A 21,903-nucleotide genomic window follows, 5' to 3' on the forward strand; every position below is an offset into this window, starting at 1 on the left:
GAACGAGATGAAAACGAGCCAATCAGCGTACTTGTACAGTGCAACAGACAATGACTTCAATCATAGAAACCGTTCAGTGCCATACATTTGAACAAGTAATGCTACCGATGTCGATTAAAATACACGCGCATACATGTACGTTGATGATGTCGCGATTTCACATAAAAACCATCTTTCCTAACGCAAACACGGGGAATTTGGACAACGCTGTAAGTGAAGCTCAAATTGAAAAATACGAGCTATATTATTCACAGCGATCTGTTCGCACGTGTATAATTTTTGATAAATATTTAATCTGCTTACAACTATGAAGAAGGCACCCGAGATCAAAAGAAAGGGACAACTCAACACTGCAGATACAAAAGTACTTACTTATACTACTTGTATTGATAATACAAGTTGGAAGTGTTTGTTTATTTAGAACCTGATCATCATTTTTCCTGCTTTATCTTTCACGTTGATTTTTGTACATTAAATTATTTCTCCTTTTATGATTTAGGCCTATAATTTTTGTGTGACGTTTCATGGTTTTTATTATCGTTAATGTTTTTTCACGGTGTTGTAATATTTGTTTATCTTTCTAATATCTTCACGAATGTTCGCAAATGGTTAAAACTGTTTTCTCAAAAAAGTGACTCGGGATCAGAGTTGGAAAAGACCAGGTTTTTTGGTTTAAACCGGTTTTTATGGTTTAAACCGGTTTTTATAATTTCACCAGTTTTTTTGCTATTTCAAGTCTAATTAACATCACTTACTATAGCTGCATGATTGAGTATTGAACATACATATGTGTAATCATTTGTTAAAGATGGTACGGTGGGAGTTGTTAAGGGACAAAAGAGAGAAAACATGTGAAAATTTCGGGATGAGTCTTTAATCAAACATGATTGATGAAATACAGAGCAGAAGTCTTGTCACATGTAGTGAATATTTTACATACAGCTCTATGTATAAGTAGGAATTTTAATCCAAGTGATTGGGTTGGGCGATAGTGTAGAGCAAAGCATAATGTAGATGCATTGTTAGTGTTTGGAGCAGTGGCAGATGACTCCACTTCTATCATCTAAATACTAGCATCACCGGCTAAATTGGTTTTGTCAGCATAACATTTTGCTACTTGAGCTTCAAGACTATATGCGTGATCTCGCGTTACGACAGCACACCTGTTACATTTTGCCTTAAAACCTTTGCCTTTTGCAGTTCAAGTGAAAAACTGCCAAACGGGATCCTGTTTGCGAGGCATGTTGAAAATTTGAGTCATAACTTTTCAAAACACAAAAAACTTAGTAAACTGAATTTTAACAATCCAACTACTTTGGTTTGTGCCCAATAAATGAAATATTAGTTTGCAAACTTAGAGCTTCTGCCCAAAAGGATTTTATTGTGTTAATTTCTATTTATAAGTAGGCCTAATCCTTTTTCACTGGCCAGACTTGAAAAAGTATTCGTTCATTATTAGAGACGATGATTGGATTAGTATATTTCACATGGTTTTTGTGGTATTGTGGATTCACTTGGTATTTCACTTGATAAACCAATTGAAAATGAAATTCACTAATTCATTGTTGTTCTAGGATTTCATGTAGTTTCAACTTGAGCTCTGCCATCAATTTTCTACTGTGTCCTAAATAAACATCCACAGCTGATAATTACATATAATTGCATTACATGAACCACTAGGAGCTTAAAATATTATTTTTTTCACAAAAAATAAATAAAAACCGAAAAAACCATAAAAACCGTTTTTTTCGGCTGGTTTAAACCACTTGCTTTAAACCATTGCTTTAAACCATTGGTTTAAACTGAGCCAACCCCAATCCCAGCTCGGGATAAGAATAAGTTTAATATTCGCCAATAAAACAGTGTACCATAACAGCTTCTTACCACGAACTGTCAGAGAACATAAATTGAAGATTGCTTGCTAACTGCTCTCGTAACATACCGATGCTTCTAATATGCTGCTATAACATATAGTCGTAACATAGTAAGACACTACTGATAAATGCTGGCTAATGACTTTAATTTATGAGGCGCATCACTTGTTCCTGCTCTAGTGTGTCCGAAAGAAGAAGAGAAGTTGTCCTTTCTGAGCAATTTTCTAAAATGCATATATTTATAGCTCTGCTATACTTTCTTTAAACTAAGAAGCGTAAGATATCTCATCATTTTACTAAATTGCCGAAAGTTTAAAGAACTCTCAGAAATTGTTTTACTTCCAAATTTTACTCAATTATTAGAATGTGCTTTTGATTAAAAGTTAACTAACGACATACCCAGGATATGAAGCTCTATGAAGTAGTGAAAGTTACAAAAATAACAAGCTTCTACTAGTATTGTGGCATAATCGAGTAAATAGTATGCTATTTACTAGTATTAATTGTATATCGAACAACTAATATATACTATAATAGCAATTTTATTGCATGAAATGACTAGAAGATTTGGTTTTTAATCTGATATAGCTACTGTCTTAGATAGTTATGTTGAGATTTTTAATTTGAATCTTTAGTATTGATTTTTGTATATTCTTCATTCATACAATAAGAAAGCTAAATGATAGGTTGAAATGTTGTGAAAATATGGTTACGGACATATGTAAGATTCGCTGCTTGTGCAGAAAATAAACTGATTGGAGCGTTCGTGAAATGTTACTCAATCGTATTGGTTTCTAATAAGTCTATGACACAAAGTCAGACTCCCAAGCTAAGCTAGATGTGTTGTTGATGAACTTCTTAGGTTATCTGAAATTAGGCAATGTGTTGCTGATTTGCCATTAAAAATCAACGGCAAGGTAGCGTAGATCTGGATGATGCATGAGCAAAGAATTACTCATGCTTCATCCAGATCTTTAAAGAATAAGAATAGCTGAATGTAACTGAGTTTTGCTCATTGCATCACTAAAATCAGAATTTTGTTTGGCAAAACAAGTTTTCATCTTCATGAGTCATTTTATGAGTTGAGAAAACACACAAAAATTTCATGACGGAAATGAAAATGCTGTTTTCAAGTGTTAAACACAAGGGCTTACATGTATAACAATGTTATGTACAATGGTTACTATAATGCCATCGCTTCAGTATTACTAGTGAAATTCCCAAAGACTAGGGCTTAGATCTTACAGATATGGCGATCTTTACTGTAATAAGAACTGTATCCGTCTATCCGAAGCCACTCTAATCACACCTCGAGGAAATCGAAAATGGATATTCAGCTTATAAGCCAGGCATGCTAAACAACTGTACCACTCGACCATTTCGCAGCGTAACAGAATATTTATTACACATGATGATCTCTTTCGGCGCATGAAACTGCCAGCGTGCTAGTATTATGTTTAACAGTGTAGTAGTTATATTTGCTTCAATTGTATTTGGTGAAATTACTTAAGAGGTGGGCTTACAGACAAAACAATGTATTTCATAACAGTGTAATGATATGCCTCCATAATATTTAGCAAAAATATTGAAGATTAACAAATATATTTTTATATATATTTTTTTATTTATATTTTTAAAATTACTCCTATGTATACCATTTATATGTAAACATAGTATTTCATTTTTCAGCAATGACTTAGGTGCTAGAAAACCAAACCCAGTTTTTGGAGACGAACATTCATGAAGAAAGTTCTAAGCTGTGACATGAGGCAGTCATTTTTTGGCAAACCGATGCATTCTATATGATTTCAATGCCAATGATTAGCCAATGCGTTTATGTGAGACAAAAGCACTTCTGTTGGCCACCGTTCTAATATATTTTTCCCATCTAGTCGCTAAATTATATGTTTTGATTCACCTACATGGCAGATAATTACAATGCAAGGTCGAAGCTGATTCTACAAATACAGGGCAAGTCTACACTGCCTTTATACATCCTGCATTAACTTCCGAGCAGTGGTTATAGAATTACACCAATTGGCTTGTCCCTACATCGTGTGCAATTTACTAGCAAGAAACTCTTTTCTTACACTAATAAAAGTTTAAAAGAAATTGTTTGTAAAAATCAGCCATTCTTGCATGTCATCTGTTTACAACCCATAACACACGCTCTGTTTATTCTTATATGAATAAGGATGTTGAATAGACAATTTTAAGACAATCTAGTTCAAAAAACACCCAATATTATTATGACTACATGTATATAGCATTGCAGGTGTTTCTGGTTGATATTTTGCAGAGATTGTGAATCATTCCCTTGATTTTTATGATCAGAAAATAAATCAAGAGAATGATTCACAATCTCTGCAAAATATCAACCAGAAACACCTGCAATGCTATATACATGTAGTCATAATAATATTGGGTGTTTTTTGAACTAGATTGTCATAAAATTGTCTATTCAACATCCTAGTCGTAGTTAATCCTAGTCGTAGTTAGTCCTAGTCGTAGTTAGTCCTAGTCGTAGTTAGTCCTAGTCGTAGTTAATCCTAGTCGTAGTTAGTCCTAGTCGTAGTTAGTCCTAGTCGTAGTTAGTCCTAGTCGTAGTTAATCCTAGTTCTAGTTAGTCCTAGTCGTAGTTAATCCTAGTCGTAGTTAGTCCTAGTCGTAGTTAATCCTAGTCGTAGTTAGTCCTAGTCGTAGTTAGTCCTAGTCGTAGTTAGTCGTAGTTAGTCCTAGTCGTAGTTAATCCTAGTCGTAGTTAGTCCTAGTTGTAGTTAGTCCTAGTCGTAGTTAATCCTAGTCGTAGTTAGTCCTAGTCGTAGTTAATCCTAGTCCTAGTCATAACTTTTAAGAAGGCTGTATTGGCATGTGACTGCAATCAACTCACCTATGACTGACCACATTCTGCTCCTTTGGTCTCAAAGCAAACTGCAGCTTACACTACAATTTTTTACAGATACTTTGTTGGGATACGTTTTAACGCATTTGTTCAACGCTTAGTTATAAAAGACTTTTAGATTGAAATTTCTTCATATTATGCAAGTTGCTGTTGGTGTTTGTTGATTTAAAGAGTCCGGTGAAAGTTCACGCTCCTAAACGTTAAATACTGAATGCAAAAGGGTAATGTTAATGCCAATCTTAACCTTTAGCATATGTTGGTGCTGTAAACTGGGTCTATTTGCAAACTGAATTATTTTTCTTCTGCTCTTTTTTCATTGCCATTTTAGATATTCTTCAAATTCTTTGCTAGCTTAGATTTTTAATTTTATGGAAAGTAGGCCTAGTCGTTTAGAACGCCTGAGCTGTAAACAACAGGTTGGGTTTCAATCCCAAAAAGGCTACTGGTGGTGACAGGAATGATATTTAACCACAAATTGCTCTCTGCAACTAGGCATGTTTTCAGTTGTTGAGGTCCTCTTGCAACTGGACTCAGACATGTCCAGCCTAGATCATAGAGCCATTGTTTGTGTAACCATAATCTTAAAAAACACTTACATAGCCTCTGCTTGGAGGGATTGCTCACAGAGGCTTGTAATTATGGCTCTAATTTAATAATCCTTATTGACCGATTGTTTCAAATCGCTTCAGTTGTTTTGTTCAGTTTTTACTGGATTTATTAAACCGCAAAACTCAATATTTCACCTGAACTTTCTTAACTTAACCAGAACTGAAGTAGATTTCTCTCGAGCATTTCCTCTAAAAAACGAAAATTATTATTCGATTGACTCGTAACACCATAACTATTGGCAAAATAAAAGTTACCATAGTAGGAACAAATGAGTTGATTGGCTGTGAATCCATCCATACTTGTGATCAAGACTATATCATGTGTATATGTTTTCTTTCTGACTCCTATCTTCGTTTGAACACTTTGGTAAAAGATTTTTAGTTTATGCTATATTTGGCTCCTTTGAATGCTCAACGATTTATTCATAATAACTTATGCATTGTTATTAGTTGTATTTTGTTTTGACATACTAATAGTTGGTGCATTGCAGCAGTAACATAACATTCTGCAGAGGCTCATGAGAGCTCTCGATGGTTTACTCGGTGCATTTTGTTCATAAGTTAATTGCGGGTGCAATGGAGAAATTGAGAGTTGTGTAGACACTAGGGCATTGTACATATGAGGCTGGGTGATGTAAACAAATGCTATAAGTCTGAAAGTCTCTTATTTAAAATTGATAAACTGCAATAAAATAACAATTCTATTTACTAATCTTCACCCAAAGACTCCTTCCTTAGCAAATAATGCTCTATTTTTAAGGGTGTCGTGTACATTGGACACTTGCCAAAAGGTTTCGAAGAACATGAACTTGTCGGCTATTTCAAACAGTTTGGTGAGGTGAACCGGGTCAGAGTGTCCAGATCGAAGAAGGTAAGAAGGCTTAGATTACTACCATCTTTACAGTCAGCTGTCAAACATTTTGTATTTTAAAAAGTATGAGATATCTCTCATGATATCCTTTCACTAGGTTGTAATTTTCAGTTATTATTTTCTGATGAAATTATCATCTGTGTTTTTAATGTCCGTTGGAAAGATGAGTGAGATATTCGTGATCCTGTGATGTCATGAAATGCTATATCGAAATTTAAATATCACGTTCAGCAAACTACATATATATGTACAAACAGCCCTCATTTGTTCGGATTAATACAGACTGGGTTGTGATTGGACTTTCAAAATTGAGTACGATGGAACCTCTATTTATGAAAGGTTCTACATAGGAAATTTTCAAGTTACGGAACGAATTCTAGTAGGAATTTTGCTCCGACATACAAAAGATACATCAGATACCGTCTGCTAGTTTCGTTCATCGTCAGTTTTTTCATCCCATCGGGATGACTTAGAACTCATTCAGTTTCTTTTGCTAGTGAATGTCAGTAAAGAAAGAGTGTTTTGTTTTTGTTCATTGTATAATTTGGAGTTGTCATACATCGCATACGGAGTAGAACAGCTTTCGTTTCTAGCTATTCAAGTTCGGTTTCCAGTATAATGACAGTTTTCAGTTCATACCGATGTGAATAAATCTTTTTATTTCCTTTTATTAAAAGTTTATTCTGAGCAAAACCAAGCCAACAATCCAACAGCCACCTCTTCTGGCCACCATATAGCGACTCCTGTGGCTTTTTTTAACCTCATTTAAACGGCCAATGTCAAACGTAAAAACCAAACATTGCTCTCATTTCTCTTTTTTTATTTGTCATTATGCATGTTTTCTATTTATGATGTAGTAATATAGTTCTAACATTTATTTGTTACAGATTTTAACCTGTGCATGTATGTATAATTTATACAAATGTTACATTCGAGTTTTGAGGGCTTGGAATGGATTACGACATTTATATTGCAAAATCGTTTTCTACTTACGAAAAGGCTTCTGGAATGAATTACTTTTGCTTGCATTGCGAGGGTTTTTGTTTTTAAAACTGGATTTTTGTTCTTCAAACATAAAAACTTACTGCTCAAAAAATGCAATTTTTTTATCGTGGTTATATTTTTATAAATACATGTATATATAATTTTAAAATGCTGTCAGTTAACCTTTACAAGAATACAACTTAAGCTCCATTATTCTGATTTTACTACCTGAGTGCATTATCACTTTAGTTTATAGTTTTATGTGTTCTTTTTGTGGGATTATTGTATTTCAAAGTATTGAGTAGGGATTACAATAGCTCTAGATTACAAGGGATTACAATATTCTACAATTGTCCTTGAACTGCGAGTTCAAGGACAATTCAATTCGACTGTAACTAGTAGGATTTGTGATTCATTCCTCCTGTTTAGCTTCTAGCTAAGATGTTTCCATTTCATAGTCTTACTCTGCCTTACATTTATTGATTACTATTTCAGACTGGTCAATCGAAAGGCTATGGCTATGTGCAGTTCAAGGATGAAGAAGTGGCCAATATAGTGGCGGACACAATGAACAACTACATAATGTTCCGGAAAAGTCTAAAAGGTGTCACCATATGGATATCCATATTAAAATTGATATAGTTCTAGTATATCAGGATCAGCTCAATACTTGTTTGTAGCGGCTTTAGTTTTTGAGTCTTATCATAGCCCTAGCCGAATGCCTGACCTTGGCAGGGTATTAAAAACCAGCTTATAAACAGTTGCAGGTAGTGTAGTTGCCTGCCACTTGCCATTAGTCTGGCACATTACCAAAGACTAATTTGAGTACGCTACTATCCTTATTGCTAAACTTATCAATATGAGCCAAGAGAGTAAGCTTTAGTAATGTTGCGTGATGCAAAATGCTATGCCTATTTTAACCGACATAACGGCTCATATCGCCTCAGAATTTAATGCATTTCATGTAGCTTAAAGATGTGGTTTCGCCAAATTTGAGCTGATCTTAAAAGAAAGCATTATTTCTCTATCAGTTGATATGTTGTTTGTTGTGTTAGGCGATCTCATTGCCAAGATATTTGAAGATTAAAATCGCAAAAATCTGATTGCGGTAAAAACGCTCAGGCCAAAAAAAACATGCCCAGACTTGCCCAAAGTGATGTCACGTGTGATATATCTGCCAATATATCTTGTATTCACATCGGCTATTTGCGATAAAAGTCTAGTCCTACGCGGCTCTATTGGCATATATTTTATTTTGTATTTGCTCATGTTGGCTAGAATAAAATTTTCAATCTAGCAACAGATACATTATTATGAATGTTTTAAAGGCCTCAAATAACGAAAATTGAAAATTTGTCTTACTCACTTTCTCCAAATGCTGTGTAAACATTTGAGTACCGACTACCAATTCTACCAGTCTACGGTAATTCTGTCAAGCAAACTATGTAGAATAAGGTCTTCGTATCGGCACAGTTTCGTTGCTACCCACACTAACGATATATAGCCTCCTAAAGCCCCGCCCACATTATGCCCATCGCCTATCCTGGGGCTGTATATCATTGCCCTCACCGAAAACTAGTTTCTTACTACCGTAAGTAAAATAAGCAAGCTGCGTCTTTGAAAAGAATATACATAGGGATAGAGTTTTAAGGATGAGAAATCTGCTGCAAACTGGATTTGAACGCCCATTCTCCAGTTCTGCGGACATCCATATTCCGTATCCAATTCACTACAATATTCTGCAAATCATGTTTTGCATTATCTTCAACAATATTATTTTATTATATACTTTTTACAAGCAAAAGAATTTTCATCTCGGCATTAAGCTTTTATTAACAATATTCATCAAGCCGTGGCCACTCACATAGTTTTAGCTGATACAATAAGACAAATTCATCTACTGCAGCAAACTCAAACAAAACATCCTAGTTTATGCAGCACCTATTCAAGTCTCTCTTTCCCATTTATGGCAGTTTCCACACTGACAAAGCTGCTTCGGCTGGTGGGACGACATAAACATTCTGTAATCAGTAAAACAAATGCAATAAATATGTCATTGATAGATATGTCATTCTAACCCATATCTACTGAAAGCTTTCAAATTGGGAGTTAGATAGATTGCGAGTGTAATTTTAAAAATGAATAAATGTTTAACAAAGGCATAAGTACGCCAAGCCAACGATTCGAAGCATTGGTTCTGGAAGTTAAAGATTTGCATTGATCAATCGATTTTCTTCACTTTCTACAAGTGAGAAGTGAACATCTAAAGTCAAATCATAAATCTAATTTTATAGATAAAACTGCCACAGAAAATTTGAAACAAATGTAGCTAGGTGAACCGATAAAAAATTATAAAACTATGATTAGTGATAGCAAAAAATTCTAATTTTATTAATTAGTACATGTATTAATGAGTACTAAAAATATTACCTTTAGTATATTCATCAATCTAAGCCATTGTATTGCTAGATGTTATGGATTAAAAAGAAGCCGTCAAGAACTCACTGTACATACGTATCTCGCACGCGCAGGAAATTACATTTTAGCCTCAAACAAGGAAATATAATCTGAATGTAAACTCAACAGTATATCTATAGGAGACTCAAAGTAAAAGATAAATTTACCTCCATTCTTCGATCTTCCTCCATAGCACTTAACCACCTGATGCCCAGAAAACTCATCACCTTGGCAGTAACTTCACAGCAATTTTTACAATTATGTTGTTCGCCAATAAAACGTGTCGATCGACTAATTCATTAAAGTAACGATGTTAATTAATTTAGTAAATATCGATGTCCATGCGATTTAATAATAGAGTAAAATCCCTAAATTTGATATCATAGATAACGCGTTTTACGAGTGATAACATTTATTACGACCTATATAGAAATTTCGCGCTGATTATTGGCTAATGAAGCGACCTTATATTTATCGATCGTGGTTTCTTTTCAGATGTATCACTAGTCATTTCACGAAAGAAGCACCCGCCGGAATGTGAGCTTTTTAACAGAGGGCCTCATTCAAATGCATATATCTCTGGACAGGGTTGGTCTACAAAGACAAAAATGGCATCAAATTGTAGTTGATGTTTTAGCCTTTTATGGGTCTTAATTTCATTAAATCGACCTTTTTGACGCAACCACATCTTTAATTGGTGAGATATCTGCATGGCGAACAGGACGTTCTGGGATCCAATTCAGCATAAAATAGATATTTTATTCCTAAATTTTAATAGCTATAGCTGGACAGACAGAAACACACACATACACACAAATTTTGAGATTCACGTATATAGATACAACTGGACATCTAGTAATGGCCATATGACTTGATAGTTATATTTACTTGGCCATATATATCGCCAAATATAATTGGCGTAAGGGCGTGTTCCGAGGTACACGCCCTATGCCTTAATTTGACCTTAACTGGCTATAAATAAATCACTTTATCGAAAATCTATCTGGTGTAGTCAGAAGTGTCATAGTTTTGGGTAGTATGAGCTTATATAAATTAGGGCTTCTAGATGCAACTGTCATGTATAACTGTTAGTGTATTAATATATTTTCATTAATAATTGAATTATATTGATTTTATTTTAGTTATAGTAAAATAATCCCGCGACCAAACGAGCGGATGCGAAGTTTGAGAGTTTTATGATAAATGCATGTGCACACAACTTACGAAAATTATTCATTAACAACGTCGCAACCCTTGTTTCAAAATCTCATCAACAAGTTTAACCATCGTTTTGTAGAGTCGTTAAAGTATAATAACGATACAAAACACATATAAACCTATTCAAATATATTACCAAGTCTTTGTAAATTGTCGAAATTATCTTCAAATTTACCCATCTGAACGGATTATACACAAACAGACAAATTAGTTTGGCTGAAATTCTTCACAAAACGCTTGACAAGCTTGGTTTAATAAAAGTTAAGACCGGAAATTGAAACGCCGAGCGACAGAGAATAGAACGATTAAGTCGTGCGCATTTCACAGAAAAATAACGTGCACATTTCACCAGTCTATAGTATTGTCGAATTGCCGAAGGTTTCTGTAATTAACGTAGGAGTACTGAAATCATTTCATGAAAGTTTCATTTTTGCCGATTTCAAAGTAACTGACATTTTAGACACTCTTGAGTGCTTTGGTATTCTAACTGATGCCCAACGCAGTGTAAGTAAAGGAAATGACGATGATTTTTTTTCTAACGATCCTTATGAGGTTATTACGATATTTAATTATAAGTTTGGATAACTACAGAACAATGACTACGTAGTACAGATTTTCTAAAAATCTATATAAATATCACAACTTCTTGATATTGCTAGCTATGACGTTTTGAAATGTAAACAAAATTGTGCATTGGTTTTATATTATTACTATATTAATAATATTGGTTATTCTAATAATATCAGTGCATTTTACTTCTAATATTGGCCAATATTGCATTTCTCCTATTGCAGGGGGAGATATATAAACATATAATCTTTTCCTTTCATCATTGCTATTTGTTGTATATAATAACACCCAGTACATTACAGCTACCATTGCAGTTGTCCTATTGCACTGCAGTGCCATTTGACTGCTAATATTGCATTTCTCAACCATCAGTACCCTTTCTTTTTTTCCAATATCTCTTTGGTCGTGGGCTGTATGACAGTGGAATTTCTAGTAGCTATAATGGTATCAATAATTAGATCTAATAATCATCAGGCAGAGATTGAACAGTGATTCTCTTTGCTTTTTGTTATTCCTTTTATCATCGTGTGTTTATAGCTCATGTTGTGGAGCCTGAAAAAATTCATAAGGACCTTTTCAATAACTGCGATAAGCTCTTTGCACCAAGCAAAGGTCGTCAAAGGGCCATCGCTAGATTCAACAGGACCGCAAAGAAACCCGAGCACTTCAAGAAAAGACAACATCGTCGAGAGATGGCCTTGAAAAAGTTACGGGATCGTGGCTACGAGGTACATATCTTGTTTGACAAGTAATTTGATCATGTATAAAAGAAAAATGGCAACTTCATGCTGTATTCGCTAAGAGAAAAAAAAATTGTAAGCGCTGCTTGAACCAGCTGCATATGAAACCCCCAAAATAATCAGTCCTGACAACGGTGTCAGTGATGTCAGAGGTTGAAGAACATGTTTTATACCGACTTCATGTTTTCAAAATCCTTTACGAGGCGTTTTCTATATTGTCTTGTAGTACCCACCTTCTTTGAATTATCATCTTCTAGTACCCACCTTCCCTCATTATCTTGTAGTACCCACCTTCCCTCATATTATCTTGTAGTACCCACCTTCCCTCGTATTATCATGTAGTACCCCACCCTCCATTTTATTATCATCTTGTAGTACCCACCTTCCCTTATATTATCATCTTGTAGTACCCACCTTCCCTTATATTATCATCTTGTAGTACCCACCTTCCCTTATATTATCATCTTGTAGTACCCACCCTCCCTTATATTATCATCTTGTAATACCCACCTTCCCTCATATTATCTTGTAGTACCCACCTTCCCTCATATTATCTTGTAGTACCCACCTTCCCTCGTATTATCATGTAGTACCCCACCCTCCCTTTTATTATCATGTTGTAGTACCCACCTTCCCTTATATTATCATCTTGTAGTACCCACCTTCCCTTATATTATCATCTTGTAATACCCACCTTCCCTCATATTATCTTGTAGTACCCACCTTCCCTCATATTATCTTGTAGTACCCACCTTCCCTCATATTATCTTGTAGTACCCACCTTCCCTCGTATTATCATGTAGTACCCCACCCTCCCTTTTATTATCATCTTGTAGTACCCACCTTCCCTTATATTATCATCTTGTAGTACCCACCTTCCCTTATATTATCATCTTGTAGTACCCACCTTCCCTTATATTATCATCTTGTAGTACCCACCCTCCCTTATGTTTAACACTAACATACCCTGCAATTATATTGTCAGAATATACGTATTGTAGTATGTTTTTAGATTAAAGTGGCGGATACCAAACCAGTTGATGAGAAATCAGGAATGATTGGTAGAGGCTACAAAAAACTCCTACCGGTAAGGTTAGACATGAAGATAAAAGGCTTGACTGGAGAGCACTTGCTCCTTCAAATAGGCCCCTTCAAATAGTCCCCTTCAAATAGGCCCCTCTTATTCTGTTCAGAAAGCTTACATTCCTACCAGCCAAGTTTCGTTGTAATGTATATTTATTGAGTCATTTATCTACAAATTTATTGATGAAGTCATAATGTGTACTTCTCTTATCACATTGTCCAAGTGACATTGTACACGTGAGCTGGTCCAAGTGACATTGTACAAGTGAGCTGGTCCAAGTCATATTGTACACGTGAGCTGGTCCAAGTCACATTGTACAAGTGAGCTGGTCCAAGTCACATTGTACAAGTGAGCTGGTCCAAGTCATATTGTACAAGTGAACTGTCTATAACATAAAAGGCATGTGACAATGAAAACCTCTTTTTATTTTATTATTACTTCATCTATATTGTTTATTATGTATAGTATATATAAATATATAATTTATTGTTTTTACATGCAATTATGTACATTTATTATTATGTAAATTGGGTGCAATTATGCTACTTAGTATATTGCTGCGGATTACATATTACCTGAAATATTTAACATGAAGTTATCGAACTTTTAAACTACCATAAAACCTCTATTTGGAAGCCACCTTTATTTGAACGCCGCGTCTTATGGAATGCCACTGTACGGGAAAGTTTGAAAAATGCAGCACCACCTTTTAATTGAACGCCACCTCTATTTGACTGCCATCTCGACATTATATGATTTTTGCAAACCATTATAGAATGTGATCAGTAGGAAAGTGTCCAAAACACGGTGCTAACGATGACTCAGTTACATCAATAACAAATGATTCTTTCTTTGTTGCTGAAGTGGTTGCCATGATTTTAATTTAGCGATGTGTACCTGAGAAGATGGATCCTCGCCATCATCAGATCTACACTCTGATTTGAAGTCAATGATGTCTAAGTCCAATCCATTGTTTTCAATTTCATCTATAATGTGGTTTACAATCTCACTTGAAGACTTTAAAGCGTTTTGATGAACGATAAGAATACTCTTCTGGAACACCATACAACATAATAGTAGTCATTGTTATAGTGTACTGAAATTCGTATTCCAACTCTAAATCTTTTACAGTTTTTTCTTCAAAACTTCGAAGCGATGCCATAAAAGTAATTAATAACTGCTAATATTAATTGTTAAGTAATTAATAGCAGCTAATATTTTTACTGAAAGTTGTTCCCTTTTTTACAAAGAAGATACTTTATACTTCTGAATACTTCAATGTACATAGAAAATGGTTTAGCAAAATGCTGACGGCATTATTGTCTCCTCCCGAAGGAGAGTGTAAAATATAGGCAAAATTAGCATTGCTTCGCCCTTGAAAGGGCTAAACTTATTTTCCCAAAATACTGACAAGCTAGTCGAAAAATGCACTGCCACCCTCTATTTGAACATCACCTCTAATAAAGCGCCACTATAGGGAAGGGTTGAAAGATACTGTGCCATGGCATTAAATTTGAGGTTTTACGGTAGCTGCATGAAATACAATGTATAATAGAAGAATGTTCGCTTCAAAAAATAGCGGTTTTGTAATACATAGAGATCATAGGATAGATCAACTTTGTATCTGGGGGTTTCACTGCGTTAAAGCAGTTTGGATTAGCTGTCTCCAAGGTGACAATTGCTATTCTTTATAGGAGATGAAAGATATTTTTTATGTTCGTGAGAGATTTAGCTAGTAATTTATTATGTTTGCATTGTTTTGTTTGTGCATGTGAAGAAGAAGAGTGTGCATATGGCTGAGACTCCTGTGATCATACGAGATGCACACGACTCTGATAGCGACGATGAGATCTCATTCAAGCCTGTACCAGCCGATTTATTGGAGTAGGTTTTTATTCAACTTTGCGAAATGCTGTGTAGGCCTATATTATTATAATTATTATAATATTATAATAGTAGCATAGCACAGTGATGACTAAGGGTGTGTTCACACTAGGACCATTTGTCCTGAGTTGTTTCAAATCTGAGAGAGTTGGAGTTGGAAAGGTTTCTAGTCTATGATTTAAATTGAGTTTACAAAGACTGCATAAACCAACTGAAACTCCTACTATACAAAACGAGTCACACTTTTCAGCCAATGAGATACAACATTGACATCCATTCCATTTTGACCGCTTGTCACCATAAACGCCAAAGGAAGTCACACCATTGCTACATATTAGTACACTAGGAGGTCATCAAAAAGTTGTCAAAAAAGTGATTTATTCCTTTTGAAGGTGAGCTATGTAATAAGAGTGGCATCTGGATCAGAATTTCGAGCTAATTTCAAATATCTGGTTTCTACATCTCTCAGATTTTTTAGCAGTATAGTTAGTATATTATTTTAATTAAATAAATGTCTGTAATGTTTTATGTACTTCTATCAGCAATATGATAATGAAACTGGCATTTAAATACTAAATAATTAGCAATAACCCAGGTTGGAATCAATTCTGATAACACTAAAATATTTATTATTCAAATATTAGAATAAAATTATAATTGTATTATATAATATTTATTCCCAGTTTGGTTGATATTGTGGCAGCTTTACAGTTTGTCCTTGTTATTCTGCAACTCCTATATCATTACAGGTCTGCAAAACAGAATTAAAAGTATTTTTAAAGACTCAAACCATGTATATATAATATTTTAGTATACATATATTCATCATTAATGCTTATTATGTTGAACTGTGTGACATAATATATTATATGGCATACATGTCTATGTATTCTAATCAAACATGAAGCACGCCTCTGGTTACAATACCACTCGAATACTAACCTTCTAATTCAGTCATCTGAGTCTTCTGCATCACTGCTTTTATCTCCATCTTTATTTTTATTGGTACAGCTGCTGCGTCTGCACATGTCCGTACACTTGAGATCTGCTTTGTTGCACTGACAGCGACGAGACTGGCACCCAGTTTTGCATCGACAAACCATGTTCCTGAGCACTTCAGGAGGTGCTGGTTGTCATCTATCTAGCGCTAAGCTCTCCCCCTTTCATAAACCATCCATGTTGCTGTTGCTGGAGGGATGGGGCTTTGATCATGGTTTGCTTGGCTCTTCTCCATATCGCGCCTTAATAGGCAGCCCTAGATATATGGAGATTTAACTCATCTAGTGTGGGTGGTAGGTTTGGTTGTGACGTGCGAGACGGTGAGCAGAAGATCTTATACCGTGCTTCATTGATGGAATTTGTCTCTTCACCATATAATCTGCCTATAAATGTCTCAGTAGATTCTCTTATTGCACCATCAACTTCAAAATCTGTTCCCAATGATTTCAGTGTGTTACAGAATTTAGGATTGTTCCTTAGCAGCTTGAAGAAAGTTTTCTTCTCTTTGGAATAGTATGAACTTACACAATCGCATCCACTTAGAGCATGCAGTCCAAGCAGTGCTTTGCATCGTGAGGGTGTGAGGGCGGTAGACGGACAGCCTATGTTTACATATCTCAACCATTCCTTCTTACCACAACATTAAATGAGCTCTAGTGATGGCAGCTCATCCACTAGAGATAGACAGATTAGGAAAATATTTGTGTCCTGGCACTTGTTTATAACTTTTGAGCCGGGTTTGTCTTCCATTATCTTTGTGATATGTGAATACATGTGTGTATCTGTCTTCTCGTGGTCTGATGTTAAACTATTTATTTGGCTTACAGCGATTGATCTGTCAAGGTCATAGCTGATCATGTGGCATTCTTGAGAGAAAGCTATTACAAGATCTAGTTTCTGCTTCACTGTTGACTTGCTCCATGTATCTTTCAAAATTTCACTAGGGCAGTCTTGTTTGAGCCATTTGTTAAAAATTCAGACTATTTTGGCACTGATTGGTTTGGACCAAACAGCAACCTTCTGCCTTCCTTTCACACTTTACGATTTCTCTCACCTCCTTTAATGCTGATATCAGGGTATGTGTCACAAACAAAATTCACACGACATGTGTGATGCATGCTTACAATACTAACTATCCGTTGCAAAAGCTGACTTGCAACCATGCCAAAAGTTGGAGGAGCTTTCAGGGTCTGAATTTCGGCCATAGCATCAATTACAACAGCGTCAAGAACTGGCAGCTGATCTTCAATATAGAGCCATCAGAGTTAGCCAGGGACCAGCTGATGTTGCCAAGAGAAAATGATTAAACTTTTCTCAAATCCAAATGACGCTGTTGGCTGATCACTATTAAACGGTCAAACAGTCTGTGCGAACACTCGAGGACTTTTTTTGATGGTAATGTGGTGAAGGTTTTGAGCTTGCATGACTTGATGGATGCATTGAAATCAATCTCTTGTGTGCTTAACCTCTTCTGGACAAATTCTGAAAGCTGTTTCTCTCCTATTACATTTGCCGTTTCAAGACCCTGCTTCACTTCAATGGAGGCTTCTGCACCACTGGTAATATGTACTGGTTTGTTGGTTTGAAACGCAAATGGATTTATTCCTGTTGTTATGATGTCTTTCATGACTTCCCTCATTTCCTCATCAGCCTTCCATGCCTTTTCACTTACCTCATAACTTGCTGCATCTGAATCACCAAGCACTGGTATCTTCTTCATGTCTGTATGTACAGCTGTTTGTTCCGGGTGAGATAGTCCAGCATCGAGAACCCGCTGACTTCCTGGTAAACCCTATGATTCCACCATGAGACTATGAGTCTCTGTTAACTGTTTGCTCAATAGATTGATCACAAGCGATAGAGCTTAATGGACAGTGATGTCGTGATTAATAAATAAAATATCCCTTTTTCATAGGAGCCTCATACACCTCGCTATGCAATACTTTCAAGTTAGTCATCTCTGCATAGTACAGCGTCCCACATCTAGCCTAGTTTGTGTGGTCATATGCAAAAAAAACCAAGGAAGGAGCTTTCGAAGTGATTTGTTGTGTGATATCCAGTTGAATTCTCTTGTGGCGTGAATAAAGCTGAGAAGACAGGTCACCATCTCAACATATTCAGACCAGAATTTGAAGGTGGGATTGCTTGTAGAAGAAACCTCGACAAAGTTTTGGAAGGATTGGTGGATACTGGTGGGTCTTTGAGTAGCTGCTGAACTGATTTCTGATTCCCCTGAAAACACAGCTTTTGCGATATCAAGACTAAGTGACTCAATTTGGTTATCAGAGTCGAGCAAGGAAACATATTGGTCCAGCAAAAGATCAAGCATCGACTCTGCTAAGCGTTATGCAGATCATACATGTCATTTATCTATACATTTATGTCCAAATTGTAGGCTATAACACGTCATGTAAACTGCAAAGAGTTAGTTTTGCTGTTCACAAAATGTGCAGACAAAAATGAAAATGTTTTCTTTTTCTTCCAATAAAGTACCATCATCATGGAGTAATCATCATGAATTTGTGAAGTAATAAATATCTAGTATCGCCTCTTCTGGTGTATCACATTCTTTCTGTCTCTTCTCATGTCTTTTCTCAGCTCTTTCTATAACGAGTTTGTAACAAAACTCTTTATAACAGGCATAATGACATAAGTCTGAACTCTCATCAAAGTTCTCAATGCTTAGCAGTTTTTGAGCAATTTCACATTGAATTGTCTCTTCTTCCAAGATCAAACATCTGTTTGAATACTGTTTGGCTGTCTCAAATTTAACTTTAGTCATTCTGCCTAGGGTTTCATTCACAGACGGATCAAGACAGTGAAACAAGCAGTCTTGCTGCATCCTTGGCATAGATTAAGAAATGCTGAGAGTTGACTCACCTAATCTCAAATAGAAGCATTTATTATTTTTCAAGATTATAAAATAGTTTTCTTTGTCTGATATGTAAGGTTTTCCAAGCAAACTTGGAGTTGCCCTCCCATTTTGAAAGTGCTCTCTAGCCCAAAAATGTCGAAACACATGAGTGTAGAAACATTATAATTGAATTCAGCATAAATTTCTGACTATGAAACATCTCTGTTTGATTAGCCCACCCTCTGAAGGAAAAAGCCGAAAGATGAGTTTATGTTCCTACTGTACTATATAATATACGTGCTAATTTTTATAGTAATTAGTAATAATAATGTTCCTCCGAAGCCGGTTTTTGCTATGATTGAACCAGACAAATGATCTGAAAGTGTGTGGTTCCAGATAAAAAATTATGGCTGCAACTCGGTAATTAGTTCTTCAGTCTTAATCAATTTTAATGCCATTTTAACTGATACTTACGGAGAATAGGATACATCGTCATTTCTCTGCTTGTATTTTTGGCGCTGGCGCGAGATATGATTGGTCAGTTTGTTGTGGTAAACCATCAATGAGGGCTGTCAAAAACGGACAAGCATACTATGCAGCATTTACTTGTGTCTCCTCTGTGTCAGTGATAGACACAAAGCAGCTTTTACAACTGATTTGCATTTTACACCAAACTGACTTGAGCAGAGTTGAAGCAACTCCCACAAATCATTGGTGTAAACTCACCTTTACAAATACTTCAATAGTTCTGTTGAGTTGGTTGTGTGAAACAGCTTATAAAGGGATGGTGTGGCTTTGGTAGGTTTTTAGTAAAAGCCATAATTTTCAATAATTTAGCGAGTGTTTTAGATGGAGCCGCATTGGTCACATTTAGTTGGCAGATATTATTAGAGCTTTAATGTTACCAAGGAAAAATGTAGTTAGTTTTTAGGATGTACTTACTATTGCTAGGAAAACAGAGGAAGACATTTGCAAACAAGAACCGACTCATAAAAGGGTGTTTCCAAGGACTCCTATTCCTAAGAAGAACTTACAATCGGTTATTGGTGTGTCGTCACCATTGGATGCTGACTTTGCCAGGTAAATCTCACGCATTGACTGGATCAGTTAGCTCAATGTGTTCCGATTTATATGACTTTTACAGAATTCGTTTTAGACTCTTTAGGAATTGACTCTGAGAAGTCTAGAATACCCATCTTGCTAGCAGCGTATGTACTGATACTCCCTGTATGCTTGTAGCCCAACGTTGTCTTCAAGGGCCAAAAAGTTTTCATCGTCAGATGCCTCACCAGCACTTGCTATCCATACAAGGGTAAAAACTGAAACATCAAAACAGACACACGAAGCCAACAAAGAGGTTAGCCCAAAAACCGTATGCAAGACTCCTCCAACCAGCTCCAAGAAATTCTCTCCTCGAGTTACGCGTAGCGCTGCCAAAAAGCGTAAAGTTCTCACTTGAAGTTTTTATATGTGACCATTTCAGCTGTGACATGCAGAGAAATAGTTGGTGGCTGTTGTATGTAATGTAATCATGTCCATGGTATGACCGTGATCGTGCTTATAATGAATACCTGTATCCTTGAGTATTAGCCTGTCATATTATATTCTTGTATTGCATAGATGCATGGTGTAAATTTATTAAGAATTCTGATATGCTATGTTCATGTTTGATTTGGTTCCTGATGCTTGATAAAATGATGATAAGATGCAATTTTCTCAACCGTAATACAGTAATAGAGATGAATTAAATGAACTGTCATTACGAAGTATTGTCATATATTCCTCTTATAGGCATGACATCAACATCACATACCGTAAATGCAACCATTACATTTTGTCTTGTCCATCCTGCATGCTGAGGAGTCTCAGCTAGTTTCATTACTAATTTATTGAAAAGGTCAATTTTGAAAGAAAAACTAATTTGTATTGGATTTCCCTAAGAATGCAAGGTACCAAGTTATGCATTCAAGGAATACAGGAGTGTAGCTAATAAACACAAGCCTGTTAATTCAGAGATGTAAGCAGGAGGGTAGAGGGATTAACTAGATATAAAATCACTGGATTGAAAAGCTTGCAATGAAAAATCTTTAGCCCTCATTCATATTTATAGTATAGAGGTAAGTGAACCCTCATTTCTAAAATGAAGATTTTTACAAAAGACAAAATGAGTGAAAAACTACTTGATATTTACACTCGACATGCAGTATACATCTATGCTGTATCACATATATTTAGATGACCCTTCTAAGTTAAATTACGCTGATTGATACTAGCCACATGGCCACCCATTGTGAGCTTACTCTATCTCTATTTGGACATCGTACACTGGTGTGGCTATCTTGTTTATGGTTGAGTTTTGTTCTAAGTTTTCTTTTTCCATGACACCATTTAGATTTTAGGGTGTATGTTCTTTCATGCAACGTATGTAATATTTAGTGTTGCTTGTGATAGCACTTGTCTCTCCTGTGAAATACCGATTAGGGCTTAAACTCAATCGTTCATAATACAATGTTATGTTCAGCCATTCTCGTTAAGAACACCTTGTATCATTTTTTTGGTGATTTGTAGTTATCTTCCCTTATTCATAGCCCTAATTTGTAGTTATCTTATCCGTCCATAGCGCAAGTTTGTGTCTATTTTTTATCCTCTTAGGATTATATGCTGCTCCTCTTATTAAGTCCTAGTAATTTACAATGTTGATGAATCATGGTAAATCACTCTGAAATAGCTTGCTTCACTGAATTAGTCATAATTACCGTGTTTTACTCATAATTACAGGTTTTCACCCATAATTAAAAGTAATTTGTTTGCATATAGATTAACTGGAAAAAAACTTATAATGTGCTGATTTTGTGAAT

At 35.6% G+C, this 21,903-nt stretch overlaps 1 protein-coding gene across 1 annotated transcript; it reads left to right on the forward strand.

Moving 5' to 3' along the window:
- The first annotated feature begins 249 nt into the window (after window positions 1-249).
- LOC137387620 (MKI67 FHA domain-interacting nucleolar phosphoprotein-like) lies at window positions 250-20,804 on the forward strand. Its single transcript, XM_068074098.1, has 8 exons — window positions 250-364; window positions 6,145-6,255; window positions 7,735-7,843; window positions 12,022-12,212; window positions 13,237-13,311; window positions 15,086-15,192; window positions 19,997-20,125; window positions 20,285-20,804. The coding sequence occupies exons 1-8, from the start codon at window positions 308-310 to the stop codon at window positions 20,502-20,504; spliced, it is 999 nt and encodes a 332-aa protein (XP_067930199.1). The 5' UTR covers window positions 250-307; the 3' UTR covers window positions 20,505-20,804.
- The last annotated feature ends 1,099 nt before the right edge of the window (window positions 20,805-21,903 follow it).

The sequence above is a fragment of the Watersipora subatra genome, chromosome 2 (genome assembly GCF_963576615.1).
Source record: "Watersipora subatra chromosome 2, tzWatSuba1.1, whole genome shotgun sequence".
NCBI lineage: Eukaryota > Metazoa > Bryozoa > Gymnolaemata > Cheilostomatida > Watersiporidae > Watersipora > Watersipora subatra.